The sequence below is a fragment of the Sesamum indicum genome, linkage group LG6 (assembly GCF_000512975.1).
Source record: "Sesamum indicum cultivar Zhongzhi No. 13 linkage group LG6, S_indicum_v1.0, whole genome shotgun sequence".
Lineage (NCBI taxonomy): Eukaryota > Viridiplantae > Streptophyta > Magnoliopsida > Lamiales > Pedaliaceae > Sesamum > Sesamum indicum.
In genome coordinates this window covers 24292009-24318396 of record NC_026150.1, presented here as the reverse complement: position 1 = coordinate 24318396, position 26388 = coordinate 24292009, and the positions used below count along the sequence as shown (strand labels likewise).

The 26388-nt window shown below is 35.0% G+C and overlaps 2 protein-coding genes across 3 annotated transcripts in view; both read right to left on the bottom strand.

Annotated features, from left to right (window-relative positions):
• Positions 1-2378, bottom strand: part of LOC105165737 (callose synthase 9) — a 29787-nt gene extending 27409 nt beyond the window's left edge. The window contains exons 1-2 of the mRNA XM_011084838.2: positions 1949-2378; positions 1059-1259 (exon numbers count right to left, since the gene is read on the bottom strand). Of these exons, the coding sequence (XP_011083140.1) occupies positions 1059-1257 (199 nt within the window). The 5' untranslated portion in view covers positions 1258-1259; positions 1949-2378. The remainder of the gene's footprint in view (positions 1-1058; positions 1260-1948) is intronic.
• On the bottom strand, positions 4263-23572 carry LOC105165736 (callose synthase 3). 2 transcript variants are annotated; one of them, XM_020694689.1, is made up of 45 exons: positions 23366-23572; positions 23101-23143; positions 22111-22150; positions 21657-21897; positions 19959-20059; positions 18616-18740; positions 18395-18488; positions 18147-18257; positions 17921-18037; positions 17674-17766; positions 16616-16707; positions 16171-16297; positions 15907-16044; positions 15728-15804; positions 15539-15638; positions 14930-15049; positions 14722-14839; positions 13961-14295; positions 13820-13872; positions 13680-13740; positions 13283-13364; positions 13103-13152; positions 12879-12965; positions 12427-12564; positions 12215-12309; positions 11995-12079; positions 11450-11610; positions 11248-11371; positions 11037-11137; positions 10820-10949; positions 10587-10738; positions 9931-10040; positions 9733-9858; positions 9310-9378; positions 9002-9188; positions 8779-8932; positions 8341-8460; positions 8154-8269; positions 7969-8052; positions 6957-7069; positions 6633-6862; positions 5755-6552; positions 5601-5651; positions 4855-5040; positions 4263-4740 (listed from the first exon to the last, which is right to left on the bottom strand). In XM_020694689.1, the coding sequence occupies exons 4-45, from the start codon at positions 21847-21849 to the stop codon at positions 4492-4494; spliced, it is 5853 nt and encodes a 1950-aa protein (XP_020550348.1). In that variant the 5' UTR covers positions 21850-21897; positions 22111-22150; positions 23101-23143; positions 23366-23572; the 3' UTR covers positions 4263-4491. The 2 variants fall into 2 exon arrangements, with proteins under 2 accessions (XP_020550348.1, XP_011083139.1); XM_011084837.2 differs by having other exon boundaries at positions 15545-15638.

Sequence of the window (26388 nt, the reverse complement as noted above, 5' to 3'; positions counted from 1 at the left end):
ACATCTAGGGTTTTAGTAACATCTTCCATGTATAGTTTCTCATTACAGTCATTAGAATTAAAGTCATTAGAGTTAAAGGGGGCAGAAAGCCAGCCATTTACAACCTATCTCCTTTTGTAACAAGAAGATCCTCTCCAGCTCTTCCTTTAATTACAATCATCTTCTACTTTAAAAAATTAACCCAAAAAAAAAAAGGAAGACGAAACCAAAACTCAATCTTGTACCATTTGAGCAAATCCAAGTTAGAAGTTAGTCGCCAAAAATCCAAGACACCTCCGGACAATCTTAATTACATGTACTGAGCTCCCAAAACCAAATGCAGTGCTCCATATGAATGATCTACTTCTCATTTTTTTTCCAGAAATCTTGGCTTTACACAATCTAACCTTAGTCTATGTTTGACTGCTCTCATGCATGAGCTCGCAAATATTCATATCATACTGCAATTTCCAATTTTAGTTGGACAAGGAATTCATAAGCTGAATATCTGGAAAGGGTCTAAAAAACTTCCAAACTCTAGTAGTATTATAATTTCTGCACAGGTTCAGCTTGATGTTCTTTGTGTGCTAATTACTATATCTTATTTGAGAAAACAAAAGTACAAGCAGTTGTCTTATAGGATGATGACATCCCATTTCACATCAATCTATTGAATTCGTTACCAGATTCAAAGGACTTTGACAGCTAAGTTTAATAAGCTTAGCATCAAGTGAGTTAACTACATCAGGGATTATATTAACCAGATTAATAGTTAAGTCCAAAGAGTGATACTAAAAAGTGAGCTTAGATTTGTGAATTGAGGTATGGACTTAAACTGAGAAGTTAAAATCACATCTTTGAGTAGGGAAATACTCCACCCCACACTGGTTGCGAGCAAACCTCTGCATTAATTACATTTATTTACTGAAGAAAGATTATAAAATTCACTCCTAAATAGGAAAAAGAGCTCCTGAGTCCTGAGCCACAATGGTTCCACATCTTTTTACTAAAATCATCAAATATCATAAAATAAACTTACTAAAACGAAAGAGTATAGGAAAACAAAGAAGAGCACATACAGATTCTGGAAACATTAGGATCATCGTCTTGAATTTCATCTGCAGCCCTCAGAATGTCATCTATGTCCCTGTTCCCAAGTGAGGAAGGAACAATTGCGGCAAGGCCAGCATCGGGCCGTCCATACAAATCTACACCTGCTCTTCGGCCGCGCAGTGCCGCTCGCACCAACCTCTCCCACAAGTCCTCCACACGAGACATCTCTAAACGGTAACATATTAAACAGAAACCATTTGAAAGTTAATCTCATTTACAAATGCATATAAACTTTCATAAAAATCACTGTTACCAACAGTCAACTGTCCTTTGAAGAGTTGACTTGATAAGGAGAGTTATCCTAAAGCATCTTTGATGCTGGATGGAGCACTCAAAGTAAGGCACCATACTTAGAATGATACCAGGTATAATAGGAATCACAAACTAATTGTACAATTTTCCTGTATGTAAAACGAGATACTTTATAAAATTTGTGTGAGTGTGTATTGTCAAATTTCCTGAATAGATTTCAATATTCAGAGATACAAATGAAAAATGGGTTAAGCAACTTACACCCTAGAAAGTAAAAAACTTAAACGGGACCAGTCACTACCAAGCATGCACAAGAAAATATTTTATTCTGCACACTATGACATACAATGAGAAAACCATCATTGCCATTTTGGAACCGAAGAGATATATCCACTTCCACTGGTGAATTGATTTCCTCATTGACTCATCCAATCAACCAAACAAAGATTAGCTCACACTGTAAACCAAATAATCAAGAAAACAGGAACAATTCACCGCAAAGACAGTGAATGTAATCATATGTTAAAAAAAGAACAGTCAATAAAGCCGAATGTACACTTAATTTCCTAGCCAAAAACATAAGAAAAAATGAAATCTGTCTCACCGGACTAAAGATTCGCCGGAGACCCGCAGGAAAACTCCGTCTCTATATATATGCTCACGACAGGAGAATGTGTAAACTTTGCGACAATTGGAAAAACCCTAGAAATTTGAAGTCAAGAAGGGGAAATAGATGGTTTCTTTTTCAAAAATAGTAAAGATAACAATGAAAAGTTTGTAATAAAGGTAGGAATCAAACGAAGGGAGCTCGGAGCGGTGTATGCAGGGGAGTGGGGGCACGGATCTAGGATGATGGGGGACCGATTTCACAAAGACAAACTCGCTTCAGTTCTCCATTGTGCAGTAATGACTATTTCAACTGAAAACGTTAAAGGTGCCAACATTGGGCGAACAGAAGCAACGCGTTCTCCTCGCCTTTTTGTCAAGTGAAGTGCTCACGATTTTGACTGGAAACGGAAAGAATTGGAGGGGCGAAGGTCATGTGCACGCGGTTGGGCCGTTTGAAATTTTCAAGTGGGAGATGGGTTTGTGGAAAAGTTTGTCCGTCCCCGTTGAGTTGCTTACGGGGTTGGGTTTGGACAAAACTCAAATTCTCACTTTAACCCCTTTAACTTTTATTTGTATTCAATTTGGTCCTCAAACTTTGGAGTTCAAAATTATTACACATCACACAAGTATGCACTTTGATACTCTTGAAATCGACTCAAAAAAGCCTCATTCGGACTTGATTTATCAAACCTAACAAACAAATCTTTTTGTGCGAAAAAACTTTTAATATCGACTCAAACTCATATCAATTAATTTAAAAGTAGTCATATATACTTAAAAATATCGAATTATTCAAATTCAACTAAAATTTGACTCTTACGAGCTCAATTAAATCTATAATAAAAAATCCAAAAAAAAAAATTTGAACTTAACTAAGATGTTATAACAAAACTCATAGAAAGAACTATAATATGAAAAAAAAAACAAATATATTTATATATAAATATGTATATTATTGTAAACTAAAATTGTGTTTAAGACAAAATAAATCAACCATTTGAAACGTTATCGGTAAAGAGCAAGTTTTTGATAAGTAAAATTCTGACGCACTTCATTAAGAATTGTTAAAAATAAAAGAATAAAATAATTATAATTTCAACTAAGTAAGTAAGAGTGTTATTACCTGAGGATTTAAAGGATGATTACTTATATCTTTTCTTAATAGCATATTTGACTAAAGTAACTTATTTCTGTATAATCTTTATCAATTTTTGTTACACATCTTTACAATTAAACTATTTTCTCAGATAAATATGTTTGAACTTATTATTATGAACCCCATGAGAAGATACGATGATTCTGCAAATGTCCTTAAATACAAACGTTCTACCAAGTTATTATAATATTTAATATAAATTTTTATTGCAACACAAATAAACGAAAAAATGTGTATAATTTTATTAATAATTTTTGTATTTGTGTTTTTGCTAATATTTAGATTTATGAGTCTTGAATTACATTTTTATTTAAATTATATATGTACATATATTTAATCCATTTTTTATATTTTATTTTATTTTAGTTGATGCTATGTATTAAACTTGACCATAGCACATAATTTAAACACATTGATTAATGTATATTAATATTTTATCGTAACACTTTTTATTTGTTCACGCATTGATGTGTGCGTACTACTATTACATAAAAATTTCAATCATAATTGTATAACTTAATAATATATATTTTTTTCATAATGGTTTGATACAACACTACTGAAAATTATAAATTAATAAAAATTTATTTAAATAAAAAATATATTTAATTTAATCAACATAAAACATAATTTCATATCCAATTTATTATAATTATCGTACGAAAAGCTATACAAAATCAAAAATATATATTTCCCAGCAAAAATTGAAAATGAAAACAAAACCAAACACAACCATGTGATCCAAAGAAAAGAAAATAAATATGGTAACAAAATGCATATAATTTACTTAAACCCACGCAATAAAAACATCTACTTTTCATAAATTTCTTTATAGAAAAATCAAATTTTGAACTATATTTTTCTATAATTGACTTAGTAATACGAAAACAAACAAAAGTCAAGAAATAGAATCTATAAAATTCAAAAGACAAAAGAAATAAAGGAGATTTCACAGTCTTGCGTCTGAATTTAAAAAACAACTATAGCAAGACGACTTTAACAAAGTTAAGAAGGAAACCAGAGAAATTTAAATTACATGTCAAGGATCCAACTACTTTAAAATAGTAGCACTGTAAATCTGGCTTAAATGAGGAGTTTAGCTTCCAAATCCACATAACCTGAGTTAAATTAGCAACATTGGCAGCCAACCTGGTACGCTCCAAACTTAGAAAATGAAATATATAAAAGCAAAGTGTTCCACTGATCATGTCGGGAGAGGAGATAATTTAATGACAACTCGCAGCCAAAAATGCTGCCCCTTGCAAACATAATTACAAGATACAACAAGGTTAATAAGTACGAAACTGATAATAGCAATAGTAATTGCATGTAGGAATTACAAAATTAGAAATGGACTACTAGCCATTCCTGCCTCCATCAACCTACTCCTTGTTCCTGGAGGATCTGTCCTTCCGATGTCCACCAAGAATACGAGAAATCTGAAGACCTCTACTGAATGCTTGGTTGAACAACATTCGAGTCTGGAATTCAGACACAAACGGGAACCATGCAAGAAAAGCCACAGGCGTAAACAGAAGCAACCCCATCACGATTTCGTACCCACGTGCTAGAGTTCGAACAGAACCCCAGAATCCAGCCTTTTGAACAACCGGCTTACATGCTTGTGCAATCTGAAAGTAAAAGATCGTTTGATAGTTGAGGTGGTTTGCAACAAAGAACTGTACAAACATTTTGATCAAATGCTTTCAAACAAGAAGGAAAACAGTAGGAGAAATATCACTAACCAGAAGCAAACCCCAACCAGTAGGCATGAAGGCGAGAATGCAAACCACAATATCACGTGGTGTCATGTGGGGAAGCGCAATCAGAATAGCAAGGATAGAGATGAATGTCACAAAGATTAAACCCTTGATGAGCCGAAAAACAAGCTGGAAATTTGCACTGAATTTCCTCCGTCCAACAGAAATTGTCTGGAGAACAAAAACAGGAGAAATAATCAAGATTCCAATCTAAGAGCAAATTTTTCATTTTTCTTTTCTTTTTTTCTAATTCTCTTTTTGCTTTTTGCAGTTGATGGGGCCATTTATTCATTTAATACACTGAAACTAAAATTATAACTCTGTAATTAAGTTCAGATTAACAGAAACTACATAAATAAGAAAGATATGCATTCCATAGTATCACTAGTTTGCTTGAGAAATATATATCTGTGCCAAGTAATGCTCTTGGTTAGCTCTGGATGAATATAGTTTTGTTTAATTCTACACTAAAGCCGCATAAACTTTGTAAATTGTATGAACTGGGGATGGTTTGCTGATAGAATTAAAAGTTGTTCATATAGTATTTAGAAAAAAGGTTCAATGTTTTTCAAAAGCTGAACTGCAACTTACGAAATTTTACTACACCGTCATCATATTGTTAAGATCTTAAATAAGGAAAAAGTAGAAATGAAATTTCTATTGTTCAATCAAAAAAATTCATAGCAGTGATTCTCAGGAAAAGTTTGCAGATTGGAAAGAATTATCCTCACCTTCATGACAAAAAGTATCAGAAAGATCACCAGCCATGACATGCCATATACCTGTAACAATTCAAGTATTATTACAGACCTAGAAAGGATACACATTTGTCAACTTGAAAAAGAAAATATTTGAGAGCAAAGAGAGTTTCAAGCCAAAACTTACCAAAACACTTTTGGTATGCCTTGTGATGTGCAAGTGATAGACAAGCCCGTACTGATAAATGAAAAACCGTAGGGCCAATATAATCTCAGCAATAATACCACGTTTCCCGGAATGACGAAGATGATCTTGCTCCTCCTCCCACCATGATTCCCAGCTTTTCTCTGGAGGTACACCAATACCTCCTCGGTTACTAATCCACTTGTTCCAGTCAGTCCAGTCATCGACTATCTTTTGCCACTCAAAACCAGAAGGGTTGAAGAGGAAGGGAGCAAAAAGCCAGGTGCCCACCATAAACCACATTGATACAGTAATTAAGATATATGCTACAGCACCTCTGTAGGACTGACCAAATATTTGATAAACAAGAAGTAATATCATTAGCTCAAGCCCCTTAACAAAGTGACTACGAGAGTATAGCCGATAGTTGTCGGCGAATTTGGCATGGAACACCACAAATCCACGACCTGTGGGCCTATACTTTGCACCTCCGTGAAGCAGTGTCCTTCCATAATAATGTGTCTTTGTTCCAAGTGAAAAGGTGAAAAACACTGGTGCAAGTTGTAATTGCATCAGTATAAATTCACTTAATGCAGTTCGAAAACCCTTTTCCAATCCAATTTCCATCATCATAGGGAGAGCCATGAGAAATCCAATTTGGACAAAAGACTGAGAGGCAAGAGCAACTTCAAGAGGCTTATTTTGTCGAATTCCTGGTTGGGTACTTAGTCCTTTTTCAAGGCCACTAAGAACAAGATAAAGGCGGCCATAAAGGAATACATACACGGTGAGCACCGTAATCTGCCAGATGAGATGAAGAGTTCAGCAAGTACATGACAACTAAAAGTCAGTTAGGTAGAGAGTGCATCCGTGTAACATACCAGGGTACTGAAGTAGAAACCAATAGTGGTGAAATAGCATGATAACATTCGGAAAAAGTCAAAACGATGCCCCAGCCTATACAAATCACGACTCAACGTTTGTTCTCCATTGCCATTGGCAATTTTTGCCTCAAACAGAGAAATCTGGTTAAGACCTACGTCCCTCCCTTTACCAACTTGTATGTATTCATGATGGGTTACATTACCTTCACGAAGTGTTGAATTAAAGCCTGCACTTAAAAGGTAAAATTAGAGACAAAAAGTCAAGATATCACCACCTATATAAAGAAAGTTCAAGAGTATAAACACTACCCTAGACCATACCAGCAAATATGTCCTCACTCAGGTTGATAACCTTGGAGGCTTTGCTCACCCCACCTCTAGTAAGGTGAAATAGTCTATCGAAAACATCTGGATGGCCATAGTGAAACCGAACCCTGCACAAATATAAGGAGGAAGCAAAGCACAAGTTACTGTACCAACTTGATGGGAGAGAAAAGAAAGTTAATATCAAGATGGCAAATCAAACCAAAAAAATGCATAAGAAAAATCTTAACTGAGTGCTAAAAAAAGGATGAACTGGAAAGGAGGCAAATTAATGGCTTGTAACGGATAAAAAATAGACCAGATTCTAGTTTGCCTTTTCATTTTCTGAATACTGATTATATGTAATTAAGGCCAGCATAATATCATAAGCAACTAGTGCTCTATTTCTTCTGAAAACAAGCCTCTGTTACATTTCATAACATACTAAAGTAATCAGAAAGTCACTATACAATGCTGTTAATTCCAGTAGTTTCACCAGAAACAGAATTTCATGGTCATGGGAACAATTCTTATGATAAATTAGAAGTCAAATCTTATTTCCTGATTCAAAGAAAGCTACTTGTAACATTCACTTCAAAAGAAATAACTGAAAATTTTTCCACAAATTGACTTAAGAACATGGTGTTTTAGCAACCTTGTAGATTCCCATCTTTGTGTCAGTTGTCAGAAATTGAAGTGTCTGATTATAAAACAAAAGGTTTCTACCAGTAAGCAAGCGTAATAACAATGGGACAAATACATAGTATAAACACTGAATTCTGTCAACATTCAGGTGAACATCTTGAACTTAAAGTCTTCTGAATGATATAGTTAAGGAAACTGGATTGCACGAATTTTATAAATATCATTTTAGATTCCCCTAAATAATCAACACACTGGAGGTTAACCTATTTCTTATACATTCCTAATGAGATACAGATGCAAACAATGATATAAAACTAAATTGAAGGATACAAATGCAAAATATGATACTAAGTGCGAGGAAGCTTGTGAAATAGTAAAGACTTACTTCAAAGGGTTGGCTAACAATCTCTGACCGATAGTAACAAAACTTGTCTCTTGATTTGACATAAACCAAGCAAGAGAAGAAACACTGGGTCACATGGTAAGAGAATATTGGGTCATTGAAGCATGAGTAGATGAAATGACGAATACATTTTCAACCAGAAGTGCCAATGATGACTAGATGCCCACCTTCCAGTAAAGATATGTTCCCTCAAACCAAGAATTGATGGGTGCCTCACGTCATGCCTTTTGAGAAATTCTTGAAGTAAGTTTCTCATTTTCAAAGCTTCTTCCATATAGTTATCCTACAAAGGAATTCAAGTTAGGACTAAGAAAGGATGCAATTCAAAGCCAAATGAGCAGAAAAATCCTTTACCTGATTCATGTCAATTGTTTGTAGACCTTCTCCACGTGTGAAAATAATGGCGTGATTCTGATTTTCAGGTTTACCTTCACCCAAAATAGCAGGACCTGGAAGTTTTATACGATATATAACCTGCGAACAGGGATGCTTCAGGATATGTAGAAATTTTAATCATGCATGAGCAACAGATCAAGAAGAAGAAAGCGAATAGAAGTCTGTTTTGGATGGATCATCCCTCCAAAGTCATCAAACAATTCTCTGTTAATCTTGGCTTTTTTAGATAATAGCTACAATAGTAGCATCACAGATAGAGGCCGTGTACCAGGGGAATGAAGAGAACCCCACCCTAGAATAGCTTTAATAACACAACTAAACAGCTAATATTTCTTACATTCTGAATTACGTACTATTGTACTCAAATAGTTGACTTCTATCTCATTTCCCATTTACCTGGTCCAGATTCTGTCCTGGCTCCGAAGAATTTGACTTTGGCAAAGCAGCCTTCACAAGAGTGGAATAGTACACCTTATCATTAACCTTCTTGGACCTGTCTTTACTTGGTTCTTCAACCTCATCAATATATGCTACTCGAAGAGATGGATACCTGTTAATGGAAATGCATGATTAGGTGATGACAGTTGCAAATAAAGACTTATAACTTTCTCATTCTTACGTTGTCATAAGTCTCAATATATCTTGAGCACGAGGATCACCAGATCGTTTCTGAATACCATATAACTGACAAGATACAACATATGTAAACTTCATATCCGAAACTGCTTGACATTGAGTCCACAGAGACCTCTCTCCCTTCATCTGATCCTCGTTCAATTCAATGGCCTTATAGCCTTCCATCAAATCTGTTTAAATTGCAAAATATAACTTCTTGCAATAATTTGTGCTTGAATGTTAAAAAAATGGCAATGTGATAAAATTGCAGAATCTGCTTATTCGAAGAAGCTAGAATATAAGATAGAGTACCGTCATCCTTGGCCATATCAAGGAAAGCTTGAAGTTCTAGCGCTTTGCGGTAATACATCATTCCTCTTACTGTCAGAATTTGCAGTATTGATCATTACACAAACTTTGTCAAAAAATTAATGAATTACCCATTTAAATGTAGCAGTAGCAATTGCTAACACGACCTAACTTGATAAAATCACAAGCAATAACTTGGTATACAATTACAGGTTCTATTTGCATTTGATTCTTTTGACCCAAGGACTGGAATCAACACAATACATCTCAAAAGTACCTAACCATCTCAACATTGCATATCAGGAACCCAAAAACCCACCTACTTCCTCCCCCACCTCCCACCAAAAAGAAGAACATAATTAAAAAGATACATATATATGGAAAATGAAAAGAAGAGACTAGAAACAAGAATTTATTTAACTATACCAGTTCTTGTCAATGTTTGGCCCCTGTATGATGCCCAAAGGCGTAGTTGTTCTTCTAATTCATCAGATCCTCTCAGTTCTTCTTCATTGAGACACTTGACACGCTCCAGAAAATTGTTCCATTCATCTGCATGATTTAATTGTGAGGATGACAGAAAATGAAAAATATGATGTACCTAATAGCACCTGAAGCACAAACCTGGGAAAATTTTCTGCAAATAAAAGAGAATGGAAACACCATCTTCATTTGGCACTTCCAGCTCAGGCAACGAAAAGAGGACCTCCTCCGTGTAATATGGAGTCAAAACTCTAAGTAGAGATGGTATCAAGTTAAAACTCACAAACAACAAGAATACATGATGCTTTCACAAAATAGTGAGTAATCAGGCACATACTATCAGCAAATCTGTACCTAAGAATGATTACAGTCGAGAATCCCAATTCCAACCAGGAATATGATTATATGAGAAACTGGTACAGTCAGTTTCACAGAAAAGACAACAGGGGGCCCTCAAGTAATTGATTCTAAATTTTAGGGGGGTACAATCTAGGCATAGGTCATAGAAAAACACGCTTTAGTTTAATATATTATTATCATCAGTAATATTTTTAAGTGAAATAAGAGATACACCATAGATAGAATATACAAATTGTTGATTCATAGGGCACACGCGCATTTTGAGGACTTATACATAAGAGTATATAGTTAATTTTATTACTGAAAAGGGCCAAACACCAAATTTAAAATTGAAAACTCAAATCCCATTGCTTTCTCTTCTTTCGTTCTTGCTCCTTAGGACCCTATCAAACTACATACACAAAAAAAATGAGAAGCATATGCACAAAAGGACTTACGAGAAAGATAGCATATTGCGGACTTTAGGTGCTGAAGGCATGTCCATAAACAAAGAATTCGAGAAGAAGGAAATGCGCCTTCTAGCTTCTAGGTTCGATGGCACGTCCATAGCAGATTCCTTTACCGTCAGCAACAAATACAGTCTCTTGATCTGTGAAAAGGATTATGTGAACTGTTAACATGCGTAGATACTAAAAAGTTTTAGTTGTAGTAGCATTTCAATTTTTTTTACTTTCTCTTTCCAGGCTTCTGATTCAGGAGCTGGAAATTTGATGGCTCCAGCTGATGCAAATAACTGATATTGTTGATCAAGAGGGACCATTCCTTCTTGTCCAGATCCACCATGAATTGAATCTAATAAGCTATCCACAGAAATTACAATAAAATAAGAACAGTCCATCAAGACCTCAAAGCATGTGACATTGTTAGCATCAAAAGAGAAATATTACTTGGATATGTGATCTTCCATCATTATATCTCGGGTCACAACTTCCAGCATGTCCTGGAAAAGAATAACAACTTGATCCCTGTCTTCCTGCTTATTTTGTAGCTGCAAAAGTGGTCGATTCAATCAAGTTTACTATCAGTAGCGACTGCAACCAACCATCTAATAGAAAAAGGAAATTCAACAGTGATGAGTGGCTAGAACAAGAAAAATACCAAGTATTTCACAAGCCTGACAAAAAGATCATATAGACTTGGAAGAGCACTCAGCTTGTATTCAGTTAATAGATTATCCTCCGCTATATGCTTGTCAACTTCAGAAAAGATGTATTCAATAACCCTGGGCAGCACCAAAGATAATTTAAGAAACTAAAGAAACTGTGGACGAAATCAATTGCAACTAGTAACAACTGCTTACTCTTTCTCCCGATTGCCACGAACTAACATTTTAATGATGCTTCGAAATGACGCATAGCATTCGCAAACAGCAGAATACATATAATCATCAGACTTAATTCGCTTTTTCAGCTCACTATCCTTGCCGTTACTGTCTTTGGCCATATCTACTGCTATTGGGATCTGTTTGATGAAATTAAATTAGCCAGATAACTTATAATTTTTTAAACTCTTAACCTTGTACTTCAAATGAAATACTTGATTACAATATTATATTTTCCACTTTAAAAATAAAGCAGTAGGTACACTTGAAGGTAATTATACAAACCAGTATCATAATATAGTCACCAAGGATGCATATTTCTGAAGAAATATTCTTATCACTAGATTGACCAATTCTGAACACCCATAACATTAAGTATTTCGTTACCTTGCCTTAAAATTTTCCAGGAAGAATCATCAGGCCAAGGACGGATAACAAAGAAAGGGATGATATGTCGGTGATGAAGAACAGATAACAAGGAAATAACAACTGCCTCACAAGAAAACAAATGGTCAAAGTTGAACCTTGCTGGCAAGCAGAAAAGGAGGCCACTGTATTAGCTCCAAGTCACGATCAGCCCAATATGGAACAAGCAGCAGGTCCATTTCCCTGAAAATGATAAAATGACAATCATATCTCTGTTTCTTTTTGTTTATACATTCTACTTCAGTGCCCAGATTAAACAACATCAAAAGAAGGAACCAACCAATGGCTGATTTAACAAGATTTGAGACTAAAGATCACCTATTACTTATCAGATCCTCCTCTCTGAAACTTGTGATTATTTTGTTCCACAACTGAGCAAACCTAGCAGCTTCTTTCTCCTTACTAGACGGGATCTGGCATAACAATATTCACACAAATAATAATTGTTCTTATTTCTGTCTTTCATCTGTTATTCTATAATCCATATATCAGTAAGTTGAAAATGACAAGGAACCAAAAGAAAGTATTACCACTTCAAACTTGCGGGAAAATGTAGCCTTCAGTCCTTTCTTTTTCACCATCTCATTTTTCTCCTCTGGGATTAAGCATGCATTAAAAGTACCAGGTAATGATTGAAATCGAGACCTAAGCATTCCAAGTGTCCGAATCTGACAGAAAAAGGAAAGCAAAGGTGAAACCCAAAAATGAAAATCAGTAATCTTTCGGCTTATAAGAAAGCCTTATTCTCAACAAGCTACCACCACAACAACTATCTTGCAGAAATAAGTTTAAAGATTTTATTAACATCAATGTTTCATCATTTCTGAAGTACGTGACAACCCTATTCAGATTGAGAATTCATGCAGCATCTTCATATTATATTTACATTAATTGGACAGTCCTCCAACAATTACCAAATTAAGCAGCAGCCTTAAAAATATTGGAATCATGGCTAATATCAAAGAAGGGTAAGTCAGCTAACCTCTCCAAGACGACGGAATGCACCATAAATACCTCCAAACAGTGTAGAGAATATAGCATACCAGATCTGTGCATCCATGAAATAAACCTGAAAGAGAATACTTTAAAAATTATTATTTTTTAAGAAGAGTAAACCTTCGCTAGAATAGGCCCCTTCACAGCCGCCCTCCCAAGGTAAAGCATTAAAGAGGAGATGACTATGCTGAAATAATGTATCAGCCATACAAGAATAACTGGGGCCCAGATGGTAATCACGACGCCAATATTGTTCTTAGCTGCAAAAGAACAACTCAATTAGTACCAAGAAAAGTCCAGTGCTATAATTTGTGCCCAAGTGTTTCTCTATGAGTGCTTGTATATGGCTGTGAGATAACTGTGGCTCCATAACAGGGTCATGTTGACTACCTTGGGGAAAAAACTCGTGCCATTGATAAGTTGATACATGAGCACTCATGATAGTTCTAGTTGGAACAACCAAGGGCTTTATCTGCAGCGGGAAGATTCCAGCAGTGAAATGAGTCAAATAACTTAAATAAATGGGGACCATGGGAAAAAATACATGACAAATACCATGAAGTATCCATAGTTTTAACTGACAAATAGAGAACACTCCCCTCCCCCTAAAAAGTGAACATCCCATCTTTTGTTCTGTGAGAAATGCAAAATGCCTATCCAAAATGCTGTACACCCTATACTGATAAGAATTGCAGCAGCAAATGGAATTTTTTGCACCGGAATATGGGAAAATTAGTAAGTCTATTAGTGACAAATAGAAGGAACGAAAATGAGTTAAGCAAGGCACCTCAATATAGAAACTGAAGGCCAACTTTGTAATGATAAGGAGCACCCAGAATAATGTATACCTGAGAATTTGGAAAGGAAATTATGAATCACGTAAGATGAATGTATACAATAAAATAGGTTTAATACTTCATCTCTTACTTGAACAAAGAAAATGTACTTTCATGCATTCCCCGTCCAACATAGAGCCGAGGCTGCAAGACATAAAAATACAAACACATAAGTATTGACTGTTTCTAGTTTATCAAGAGATATGGGTATCTATGAATGTACAATGTCTACCTGTGACCACCACATCATTAGCATCACAATTCTGTAATTGGAACGCTCAAGAAACCGGCGGATGAAGGGGAAAAGGAATAGCAAGGCAGCAAGCAAATTTGGTGATAAGTAGATAACAACAGCCAAGATAAACAATGAAGGAGCACTTGAGCTATTGCCGAACCAACTTTTGATAGTTTGAGCAAAACCAGGAGGGTTCTTCCATGTATAAGCATAGGTAACAGGGAGGATGACCACCCAAGCAGCAGCAGAAACAACCTTTAGGATATATCTTAACTTGACATGGAAGGACATGCTCCGTCTAGCTTTCCAACTCAGAATTACATCAAGGATGGCTGCAATAAATATGCAGTTTCATATCACAAGAAAGCAGGAAAAACAAAAGTTTTGGTAATCAGCAGCTCATAAGTAGACAATAACATACACATAGATGCATTTCAACATCTGTAAAGAGGGCCAAATGAAAGTACAATCTGTGTCGAAATATTAAATACTTTGAATATGCTACCAATGGCATGCAACCTTACTATGTACTTAAGCATAGTTCCTAAAATTCCATTTTGACATTTAAAAATGATTTGAAGCGACATAATATCTAACACTTGCAAGCATTCAAGCTAAAAAATAAATAAATAAATATACTTACATACATCAATATCATGAATATAACGAGCTGGATGTACATGCAATAAAAGACCTTGAAAAGTAGAGATATATCATAATGGCTCTTGCACTAAGAGTAAGTCTCAACTCTAATATACCTTGTCCAAGTTTCAATATGGCAGCAGTTATGAAGACGCTCAATACTTTCTTGAAAACACTAGGATCAAAAATCGAACTTGGTTGTCCTGAGCCATTCCAAGCAATAATGATCATAGCCTGATTGATCGAAGAGGTTTCCAACACAAATGTTAAGGAATAGTATGGGCCAACGGCTGCACAAAAAATGTCAAAAACACAAGAACACACCTGCAAGCACAATATGAAGAAACTCCACATTCTATCAAAGCTTCTAAAGATATGCCAATACGACCGGATCTCAACAAAGTTAACTTTCCCCACCCACCGATCTCTTGTAGGCTTTGTATCCTACATCACAGACAGTCAAGTTATGTTGAAAAGGGTAATTGCATTCGAACATTTACTGGAAAATACATAATAAGAATCGGTGTATAAATGTCTCGATTACTAAAGTGATGCAGATGGAAGATAGAAAATGACCTCTTGATAAATGAAAGTGAGAAATATTGGAGGTGAAGTCGGGCTTAAGACTTAATACAGCAATTTAATTTAGGGCCTTAGCTGTTTGTTACTTTCGTTAGCAGAATAGGTTCAGTTCAGAGAGCACCAAGAATGGATTTTGTAGTGCTGCATTTACCTGGCAAGACTTAAGCTTCATAAATAATAGTTATATTAGATGTGCAAGTGCTATTATAAGATTCAGTTTAATTGGAAGTGGTCACAAAAGAATTGCTCTTCATCAGTATGGACATTAGTCTCAGGCTCAAATTGTTTCCCAAATTACCAATGCCAAAACTTCTGACGCGTTTTTAGTTTAAGATGACAATCCAAATCTACCCTTACTCCATCTTTTTCACTTCGAAGCTGATCCACACTCTTGCAGAAGAAATCAGCATCAGCACGCATGGGCCAACCCAAACGAAAACAATCTACAGACCTGTAATTTTATTAAAAAAAACATAACTAAACAATATAAATGATAAACAAATTTGTAAACACATTTATTGAACAGAAACATCATATTACCAAAAGTACTCATTCAAATCATCATAATTTCTCCACTGGGAGTGTGTTGATTTTCCTTTCTTGCTCCTTGCAGCTTCCTGGACATCAAAAAAATTAACTTGCGTTAACAGAGAGCTAGGCAAAATTGACATAGTAACTAATGAAATAAATGCACAACATCTATCTAATGTGGGCAATACCCGAGCAATCACTTCATAAATTGGAGTAACAACTTTTCTCAGAAAAGCCTCTTCTTCTCCTCCATAAGCTGGTTTCACGTTTTCACCAGTCATAGGGCTAACATTTCCAGCAAGCATACCATAAAGTTCAAAAGCCATCTGAAAAAGACAAAAGTCCAGAAATATTTCTATAGTCCAGTCAGGAAATGAATTTATTTTCTCAGAGACACACACACAACCGAAGATGAGCATCCAAATTCAGATAATAAGCATCTGAAAGCATACGTGATGGTAGATGTAGCAGAGGCACTCTGGCATGAATCTTAAATTGGCAGCTTCTCCCCAGATAAGAAGATAAAGCCCCATATATAACAATTTGCGCTGCTGCACTTCCTGCTGTATAGTAGGTAACCTGCAATTAGAAAAAAGTAAAAAAAGTCAGCAACTTAGCCTTGTCAAATTAAAGAGATGAGATTGAGCCAATATATTCTTCCATAGATGTTAATAAGGTACGACTGCTGCTGCAATGTCACAAAATTCTGTAAGAGCCAATGATTAAAAGAAAAACCAAAACAAATGTTTGCAGATCAACTAACATAAGATCAAACTTTCTTGTCTGATCTCAATGACATTAAAATTAAGAATAGTGCCTCCACATGTCCAGGAAAACAAGATTTAGATAAGAAGTAGAAAATAATTATTCAGATGACAGTTTAAACTAGAAACTTACCACAGGCTACTTTTGCGATCCAAATACTTGCACCATTTCTTGTAGTTCTTGAAGAGCTTCTTCATCACTTCATCTAGAGCCCGCTCATCCAACTAAACGCACCCAAATTAATATAAGAGTTACTTTTCCACGAGACAATGGGCTAAAACTGACAGATTACAGACCCCTATATTGAGTTACTTGTGGGTCAGAATGATCTTAGGCTCTGACAAGGTTCTACTTTTATTTATGTTTAAACTTTCTTGAATTATCCTAAAATCCCCAGTAGTGTTTGTTTGTAGAGGGTGAAACATAATTTCTCTGCATTCTGAAACATATGGGCAATTAAGAAACAGAGCAAGATCTTATAACATCCTTCAAACAGTAGCTGCAGGAAAATAAAATAGTCTAATTAACTTTTAGCTAGCTCCTTGCTTGAGTTAAAAGCATTTAGGCAAGATGCATGGATGTTGATTAGGCCTAGCAACAGTACGAGGTCCATGGTCTGCATCCTTATGCAATAGTCAGAGAAACATCGTATTCTGGCCCACAACCAAAAATTGAATATGAGAAGGCCATTAGGTAAAGTATTTGCATGATGAAGTTTGTAAGTTGCAACGCCAAATCTCACATGAGCTGGCATGATAAATGAATGGTTTGCAATGTTATATTTGATGTTTACATCTAAACATGGGCTTATGCGTTTTTTAACTGGCTGGTTTTCAAAAATATTAACAACGCCAAATGTTCATGATGCTATGGAAGCAGAAACATCAGGAATGTCACAAACTTGACATCCATATTGCCAGACCAGTTCATTACAGTTTAACATAAGCATCCAAAAAGTACAAGCAGAAGATTAACATATGATGTGTATCTGTAACAGCAGTAATGCCATATCTTACTCCAAAAAGAGCCTTAAAGAACTAAATCATATGACTAACTTCCAGGAGAGAGAACAAGAAAGCCGATAATCTCTAAAAGACCCTAGTGCATCCAAAGGAGAAAATCCGAGTATTTCACAAGTCCTTGGCATGGAAGGAACTGAGACAAAAATAAGAAATTTGTAGATGTCACACCTTGGGTTGTTGATCAGGCTTTGGAAACTGCCGTATGTGTACATTTGCCAGTAGCAAAATCAAATGCTCCCTTTGATTTGCCACATTATCTTTCTGGAAATTCATCAACAGTCAACAGTAGTGTGATTCAATGGGACATTCACTCTGCTACTCCCAACTTTTATAATTTAATTCATGAAATTTAATAGTAAATACAATTTTATCATTTGAAAATGGAAATGACAGTAGCAAAATTATGCTATTTCACCTGAAAACCAAACATAGCTTGAAGCCAGTCAAGGATATCTTCATCCTTTTTCTTCTTGTAATCCTTAGGCCAAGGAAGACCTCTAGTATTCCGAAGTGCGTGAACAGCAGCTTGAATCTGAAAATTATTATCATCTCATTCCACATTGTAAAAGTAAAATCATTTAAGGAAAAAAATAACCAACAGAACTCAAAATCTGTGGGGGGTAGTAAACTTCAATATAAACCTCTGGATACTTCATTATCGCCTGATTTGCACTGTCCGGATCGAGAGGTAGAATATTATAAGGGACATAAATTTCTGTCTTCTCTGCAACTTTATCATGAGTTTCCAATATCTGTGCATTAAAAATCATCGAAACATTCATGTGCATATGAAAAGAAGTCATGCAATTGATTCTGCTTATCGTCATTCAGAATACACGGAAAAATAAAAACACAATTTAGGGTGAAAAAAATAGTAGGGGTAGATTACCTCACGATCAACTTCCACTGATTGTGTCTGATTAACTGCTTTCAAAACCTCAAAGAGCACATTAGCCGTTTGGTATGCTTTTGTAAGCTGTGCCCTGAACATTTCCATATGTCAAGCACAAAGAATGACAAATGTCAACATTTTCACTAACAACCCATTATTTGACTCCATGGGCATCTTCAAAGAGGGGGAAAATGATTAATTATTTAAAAAAAACTCACCGATCAGCTTTATCAGCAGCATTTTGCAAAGCTTGGATATACTTTTTGTAGTAATGCTGATAAAAGCTCTGCATTTCACGCGCATCGCTCTTTTTCACTCTTCCCATTAAGGTAGGATCATTTTCCTGGAAGCATCAGTCTCAGTCCAATTAAACTTATAAGTAAATCATATATACTGGCAAGATTAAGTTTTACTCAAAAAAACCAATAGATCTAGAGAGCATCTGAAAATTTCATTTTGCCAAAAGGAACGCTATCTCCATTATGTCATAAAATGTTATCCTAAATATATAGGTTAATGTCATAAAATGTTATCCTAAATATATAGGTTGTCATTTGCTATTGATATAAACAATATAGATCATCCAGTTTAGATAAGTAAGACAAACAAGATTTTTGATTAGCATGGAAAAGGCTACATATGAAGTAACTGTTACAGAAGATTAATGTTTCTGACTGCAGATCCAACTTAAGTACAAAATGTAGGAAGTGCACAAGACCATCAAACCAGGAGCAATGTAGATTATAATCCAAATTCATCCATTTTCTATACTCATCACAAATCATACAGCCAGCAACAAAACAGACCCTGCTTTCCCTGGCCTTGCTACGTCACTCCAACATTTCCATTTGATAATAAGTCGCAATTTACAAAAACTGCATATGTTCCATTGACTCATAGTTCCAAAACTATCTTTTGTTTCTGTCACACCTATTTTACAATCAAAAACATCAGAAGCTTCAACAAAGAAGTTTCAGAATTTGTTCTAAAGCGACAGCTTTAGATATGTACAATGACAGAATGAATGGTGATCTCAGGCACAGAAAGTTATAACAACCTCGATGAAGGAGAATAAGAATATTTTGAGCAACAAAACCAAGAAGTGAGGTAATTTGTTTTCAAAAACTTTTATGCCTTCTAATCACTATGGGCAAAACCTTGGTGAAACCTGCGGAACCACCCTTATTTCAGTAATTACTGAAGTAGCACCGCATATACATAGGCAATCAGAAAAGCTAGAATCAGAAAATTCTAGTCTAAATATAAACTTTATATAATTTAAGATTGTCGAATACATGAACATCTGTCAACATGCTTAACTTTCGAGAAATTCAATGCACATTAATTTCAAGGATAACTGAAGAAAAAAAGAGGCACCTACAAGACAGTTGTGGCAAATAAACTCTAACCCCCTGCCGGTGCAAGAAGTAAAATGTAGTAAAACATAACGTTGTTAGTCATACTGATTTAGGTAGCAATTATATATGCTTGAGCAAGTGAACTTTAGGTTAATGCACTAACAGATCATTCGCATACAACCTGAAAATGTTGTTACACTTACCCTTTCAAGACGTTGCAAAAGAGCTGTTTTAAACTGACGAACACCACGTCCACTTGAAGTGGGATCCAACCTATGAGCCTTCTCGAAAGCATAAAATCTACCTACATAATTTTACCATGGGTGATGAATCCTCCAAGCACATGACAAGTGAACATTTGTGAAGGAATTATCAAAAAATTTTGCAAAGTGAAGTCAGCCAAAACACAGTTCCAATGAAGAAGAGAATGCAGAAAGAACATGAAAAATTCAACGAACGGACTAGGAAGAATTTAAAAAAAATGCAATGCAATAGCTACACTATGTTCATAGGACATACGTCAACAGCCATCAAAGCCAAAAATGATATATAAAATATGTGTTCTTTGCATGCACACACACAGATATAGACAGTAATATATATAAGATAGAGAAAGTAGACAAGTAATTTCAGAGCAAATGGCATTTTACCCCCAATTTCATTTCTGAAAATAGGCATCTAAAGCCTAGGATACTAAGAAGTTGCACGTAACCTCATTGTGCTCTCAAGAAAAGGTAGGTAAGACCCAACTGAACTCTTACTATATATTAAACCACCACCATCTTACCCTTATGCGTATGCTAATGCATTTTCACTTTATTTCTCAGGGTTAATAATCATTTAAAGTAACAATTATTTATGTAGAACGCATATTTCCTAATAACATGTACATATTCCAAGATTTATGATATTCTTTAATTATAGATTTTATTCGCTATACATTTAATATAAAAAGTGAAATATATTAGCATATCAGAGTTCAATATGCTTCTGTAACAGATATTTGACATTCATTTAGGCGTGTTTTATTAATAATGTTTCATGCGATAAAACATTAACTTTTTATTTGATTATTCATATCATCTTGAATAAACTGATAAGAATGTCAAAGGAAAATTAGCGTCTTCCGAAATCATATATGTCTTTCATAAATATGTATTCTACATAGGTGTTTTTAGTGATATTGCTTTAACATATATGAAAGGTAAAAGAAAGATAAATAAGAGCAAAAATTTTCGATGTTGACAAACATATAAATTGGTCATTTTGCAATGCAATAACTGAGAGAAGTTATACTGGGTACCCATATTTGACATTATTTAAAAAAAAAAAAAGGGTACTCATATTTGACCCTTTCTCACAAACACAAGTAGCTGATATATATCTTCTTAATCTTAACACAGAGGTCATACACCCCTTTACAAAAACCCAGTGGATAAAATACTGTTTGCCCCAAGTTTGAGGCTCCTTGACCTAAAAATTAACAAATAATTTGTAGGTCATCGGTATTAGAAATGATTTAGCAATTCGAATAAGGAAATTGAAAATTTTCCAACTCTTCAACTCATTCAGCTACATCGAAATATTATTAACAATTGCTCTCAAACTACCAGTTTGAACACAAAGAAATGCACAACCACAGGGCATTTTACCTTTTTCTTTTGCACAAAAATGGGCATACGCCAAATAATGCTACCTACACACTACAATCCAGTCTCACTAACCTCATCAAAGAGTCGGTATTCACCTAAAATGACGTAAACAAATGAAAATCCTTTTCAGTTACTTCTCATAGAATATGGGAAGTATAACCAGTACACACTGCATAACTGGACATACATATATATGTAGCATGTCACTGTCCATAAGCATTTGTAAATACCAAATCATATAAATCTTACAGAGGTAGGCAACACGCGGGTTGCTGGGTTCGACTTCATTTGCAACACGAAGAATGGGTGCAATTTCCACCAGAGATGAAGGCACTACTTCACTGTCAAAGACAGACTCGCCAAGATTTCCCACTGTCTGTGTGCGTGTAATCCGCCGTTGCAGCTGTGGATTCTGCTGAGATTGTCCTCCTCTGGATGACATCTTATCCTATATCTTCCTTCCTCACTGAAGTATGCAGACGGTGAGATACTTCAAGAGAAAAACAGAAGTTGTTATAGCCTTTCTTCCAACTCCATTGTAAAATAACTATTCTTACAAATTCTTTCTGAGAGGCTGCAATTATTATCAAGCAGATGCAAAGAAAATCTTGAAAATCACAGTACCTAGTATATGGATAGCCTAGCGCTGAAGAGGGGAAGTTTACTAAAAAAATTTATAGTGCAGTCCAGTTTTAACTTTTACCTTTTTCAACAACCCAATATTGAACTCAAGCTGGCATAACCTGAAGAAGAAATCAAATACAATTATAATGCATTAGCATGTATTATGAATATAAGAAAACTTCAGTCAGTTTATTGCACACTGAGACAAACAGAATCTAGAGAACTCATTGTCTTCTATGCTAGTATGCCACCCAAAACCTAGTTTCCGCCACCCCTTAATCTACTTCTCTGCCTCTCTCTGATATCGGGTTCATTGACATTGTAATAAAGTTGCGCTTAATTGTAACAAGCATTGGAGAGAAACATGATTACAAAGAGAAATGCAAGACAGAAGGCCTCGTCGACAGCAAGAAAATAAGGACCATTTTGGATGTTTTCCCATTTTCTCCAATTAAGTAAACTGAAATTGTATAAATACGGCCATGAATGGAATGAAAGTACACACAGATTTGATTTTGAGTAATTCATTTTGTCTCTCTACTGTTTTCTCTTTAGCTGGGCACTTGGAAGAGAGGAGCACCAGAGTTGATTCTGGGCTTCAACTCTCTGTCTCTCTTGCTTCCCTTTTTCTATCTCAATTTGGCTGGTACCATTAATTCTTAAACATTGTGCTGTAACTGGGTCAAGTCGATCAGAATCCAGCAAGCTGCCTTCATCAGTGCTCTCTCTGGCAAGGAATGGTCCTAACTTGAACGCTTCATATTCATGTGACTCGTCCACTTGAACAACTCCTATAAATACTCCAGCTACAACATATTTATGGGCTCTCACTGACCGGGCTTTGTCTAGGGCCCACTGGTGACCCTGGTTGCTTACACACAAACCTTATCACCTGCCTACTAAGAAGATCGGATCATAACCAGTTCATGCTCGAAACTGACCTAAAGTCTCATTCCAGTGCTCGTCACGACTCCCGTTAATCTCCAAACAAATATTACATAAAAGGGAAGAAAAAAGATGACGCATATGATATATCAGACAGTAAATTGAAATGGAGTAAAAGTATCACCAGTACATATGAAACGAGTATTTCAAGGAGCCAACAACCGCACCTGTCCGTACCACAAAGAAGATAAACAATGCATCAGTGATAACACTGATTGAAGTACCAAAATAGAAAAAATACAGAGAAAACACACACACAAAATCAAGAAAACAATGCGTCAGTAATTACACAGACTGCATGTTAAACAAAAAAAAAAGGCCAGAAACACATACACACACACACACACACACACAACTCGGAAATTTCCTTTTCTGCAAATGTTGCTTACTTCTTGAGCAGAAGAGACTTCCGCAAAACAGGGTGACTGCTGAAGACTCCAATGCAGTAACCCTATGAGAGAAAAAGATAGTTCATATCATATGGGTGCGGCGGTGGGGAGGGGGTAGAGGTTGGGGTGCTGTAATTTTAAGCTACTACCAAGAAAGGAAGAGAGAGAGAACGAGAGAGAGAGAGAGAGACAGAGAGGAGGGAATATGGAGGCAACGGAAAGTTAATCAAAAATTTTGGAATCATTTGAGGGCGCTGAGTGGGACGTTACCTTACTGTAGAATCCCATGCTGCATATATACCCCTGCTTTTCATGTTAACTACCATCCTGCCACTCAAACTTCCTTATGTTTAATTAGTTTGATCTTCTTATGCTTCTATTATTTTTCTGTACTGAGTAAAACCTCAGTGGCATTCCCGTGGAATAGAGGCAAAAGCAAGGGCAAATCGAATCTCACATGTCTTTAAAATTGCAAGAAAGGTGATTCTCTCTTATCCAGCGTGGATGAAGAGCTCAGTGAGAAAAGTGGTAGCCGTTTAGAGTATTACGATATTACCCTCCTGGTACCCGCCGAATCTCGGGACTCAATCCTCATTCTCTAGGGCCATTAAATATGAAAATGGGGGTCAATTCAGGAATCAGAATATCGTGGATACAGCCCTTTCTCCTGAGCGAAACCGCCTCTGACGCTGCTGTTGTTGGTCGGATAAATGAATTAGGGACACTAATTCCGGCATTAATGTCCTACAAATCGAGGATGTCTTTCCTTTCTTTTCTCGAAAAGTGGGTTTTCCTGCCAACACGACTTCCTCAATATTATTGAAATCCCACAACTAAAAAATTAAATAAAAATAAAAAAGTATAATTTACTTGAAATAATTTCAATCTCTTTCCTGAAATTTAATATAATTATATATAAATTTTTTATAGTTAAAAAAATTACATATAACATTCTTAATATTTACTTTTTTCCAATAAATAAATTCCTACGTTAACCAAAATTTTATCAAATATTGATATTAACAAAAAGATCGAATAAAAAAATATATTTAAGCTCAATTGCTTTATTACATGTCAAACAACTCTTTTTATGATTAAATTATCTTTATTATATATTTACATAGTAATGCATGTAATGAGGTATATATTTTCATCGTTACAAGGGTGGTTTAGTCATAAAAAATTATTTGATCTGTAATAAGTTATACGACAATAAGCATTAATTTTCATTGAGACTTTTGTTGATATCAACAAATTCAGTAAATTTCACCTAACTGATGGACCTGTTTGTTAAACGGAAACAAGCAATAGGGGTAGGGGTAAGGGTGGGCATTCGGGCCGGATACCCAACAAGTCGGGTAGTGTAAAAACGAACCCAATCCCGATTAAATTGAGTAACTATCAAGTTAGGAGATTTTTTAAAAAAATAACTATTTATTTTTTACATTAAAAAATAAAGTCCAATCAAATATATTGAACAAAAAATATGAACATATTGTTAAAAAAAAGTAATTACAAATATGAAAACATTGACCAAAAATTTGAATCTTCCAAAAGAAACTCAATTAAGGTAATAAATCCAAAACCTACGGTTTGCATTCTTCTTCGAAAATAAATTCTCAAACTTTTCATGACGGCTTCATAAAATCAATAAGCAAATATTTATAATTATGAAAATTAATAAGAACAAAAAAAAAAGAAGATAATATTTACATAATTTAAACTAATTTTATCAAACTAATAATTGACCGTACTAACTTATAATCTTAAAACTCGAACCACAGTTTAGTTAAAAAAAATCACATCTATAACCGAGTTCAAACCTTATGAATATGAATGTGGATCAATTTTTATAGTAATTATTTTGTTTTATAATTCCTTTAATGTACTTATTGATTTATGATTTGGATTCATTGACATATTTCATCAACGTTTAAATATAATGGGGTGGGTTTTTCAGACTGGAGAACCATATTGTCCTAGTACTAGTTGGACTTGAAACCCTTCTTAAACCCACCTCCAACCTGTGACGTCCCAAATTTATTATTTTCTTTTTGTCTCTTTAATGAATTTTTTTAGTAAACATTAAAATTGTTATCTATAAATACCTGGCGAAATATTATTATATAAAAATTATAGCTCATTTAATAAATTCATATTAAATAAAAGATAATTTAACTAAACTAATATATATATATATATGTATAAGTATTATTCAAGGTAGGGTGCTGTCTACCCAACTCATTTGTTGTCTCTAAATTTAGATGGTATAATGAAATAGAATTGAAATATCTACTAATCTTTCACCTCATTATTTAAACAATTATGATATTATTTACTAGATCATACTAACACATCAATCATTATTACTTATTTTTCTTTAATGAATCAATTGTCATTATATTATTACTTATAAAATCGTTGACATAATAATTTATGGTGGGGTGGAAAATAAAGTAACGAATGTATTATTTAAGAGGTAAAAGGAATATTTTGGAAGATGATTGTTTGTGGCAACATTAAGTTTGTTTCTAGTTATGCCAACGACACAAAGATGCCTTACTGAAATCACACCCACAAATGCAATCCTCAACTTTATTGTCTGTTTTTCTTTTTGAAATAATGATGGTCCCAAACAAAGACAACAACCGCCCTGACTGAGAAGAACATAGACTTGTGTATGCAGATCATCATCGCCATTTATCACTTCATAAATTAGACATTGATTTTTTTATCTTCACAACAACAAAATAACAATTCACCTCATCATACAATGATGGCGCATCCACATCCACCCCCCTTTTAATCTTTTACTCCAATTATCTCATGCTGCTTCATGCCTACCTTCCATTTTTCTTTTTTGTTTTGTAACATCACTGCTCCGCTCTCACCCTTTTTTTTCTATGCCTGTTTCTGTTAGCTAGACAACTCCAGGCACAACAGAATAAACAAAGGTGGAAGAACTTAGCCAACTCTGCTGGAAGCCAAGAGATAGACACAGCCTCGTCTACTTCTCACCCATA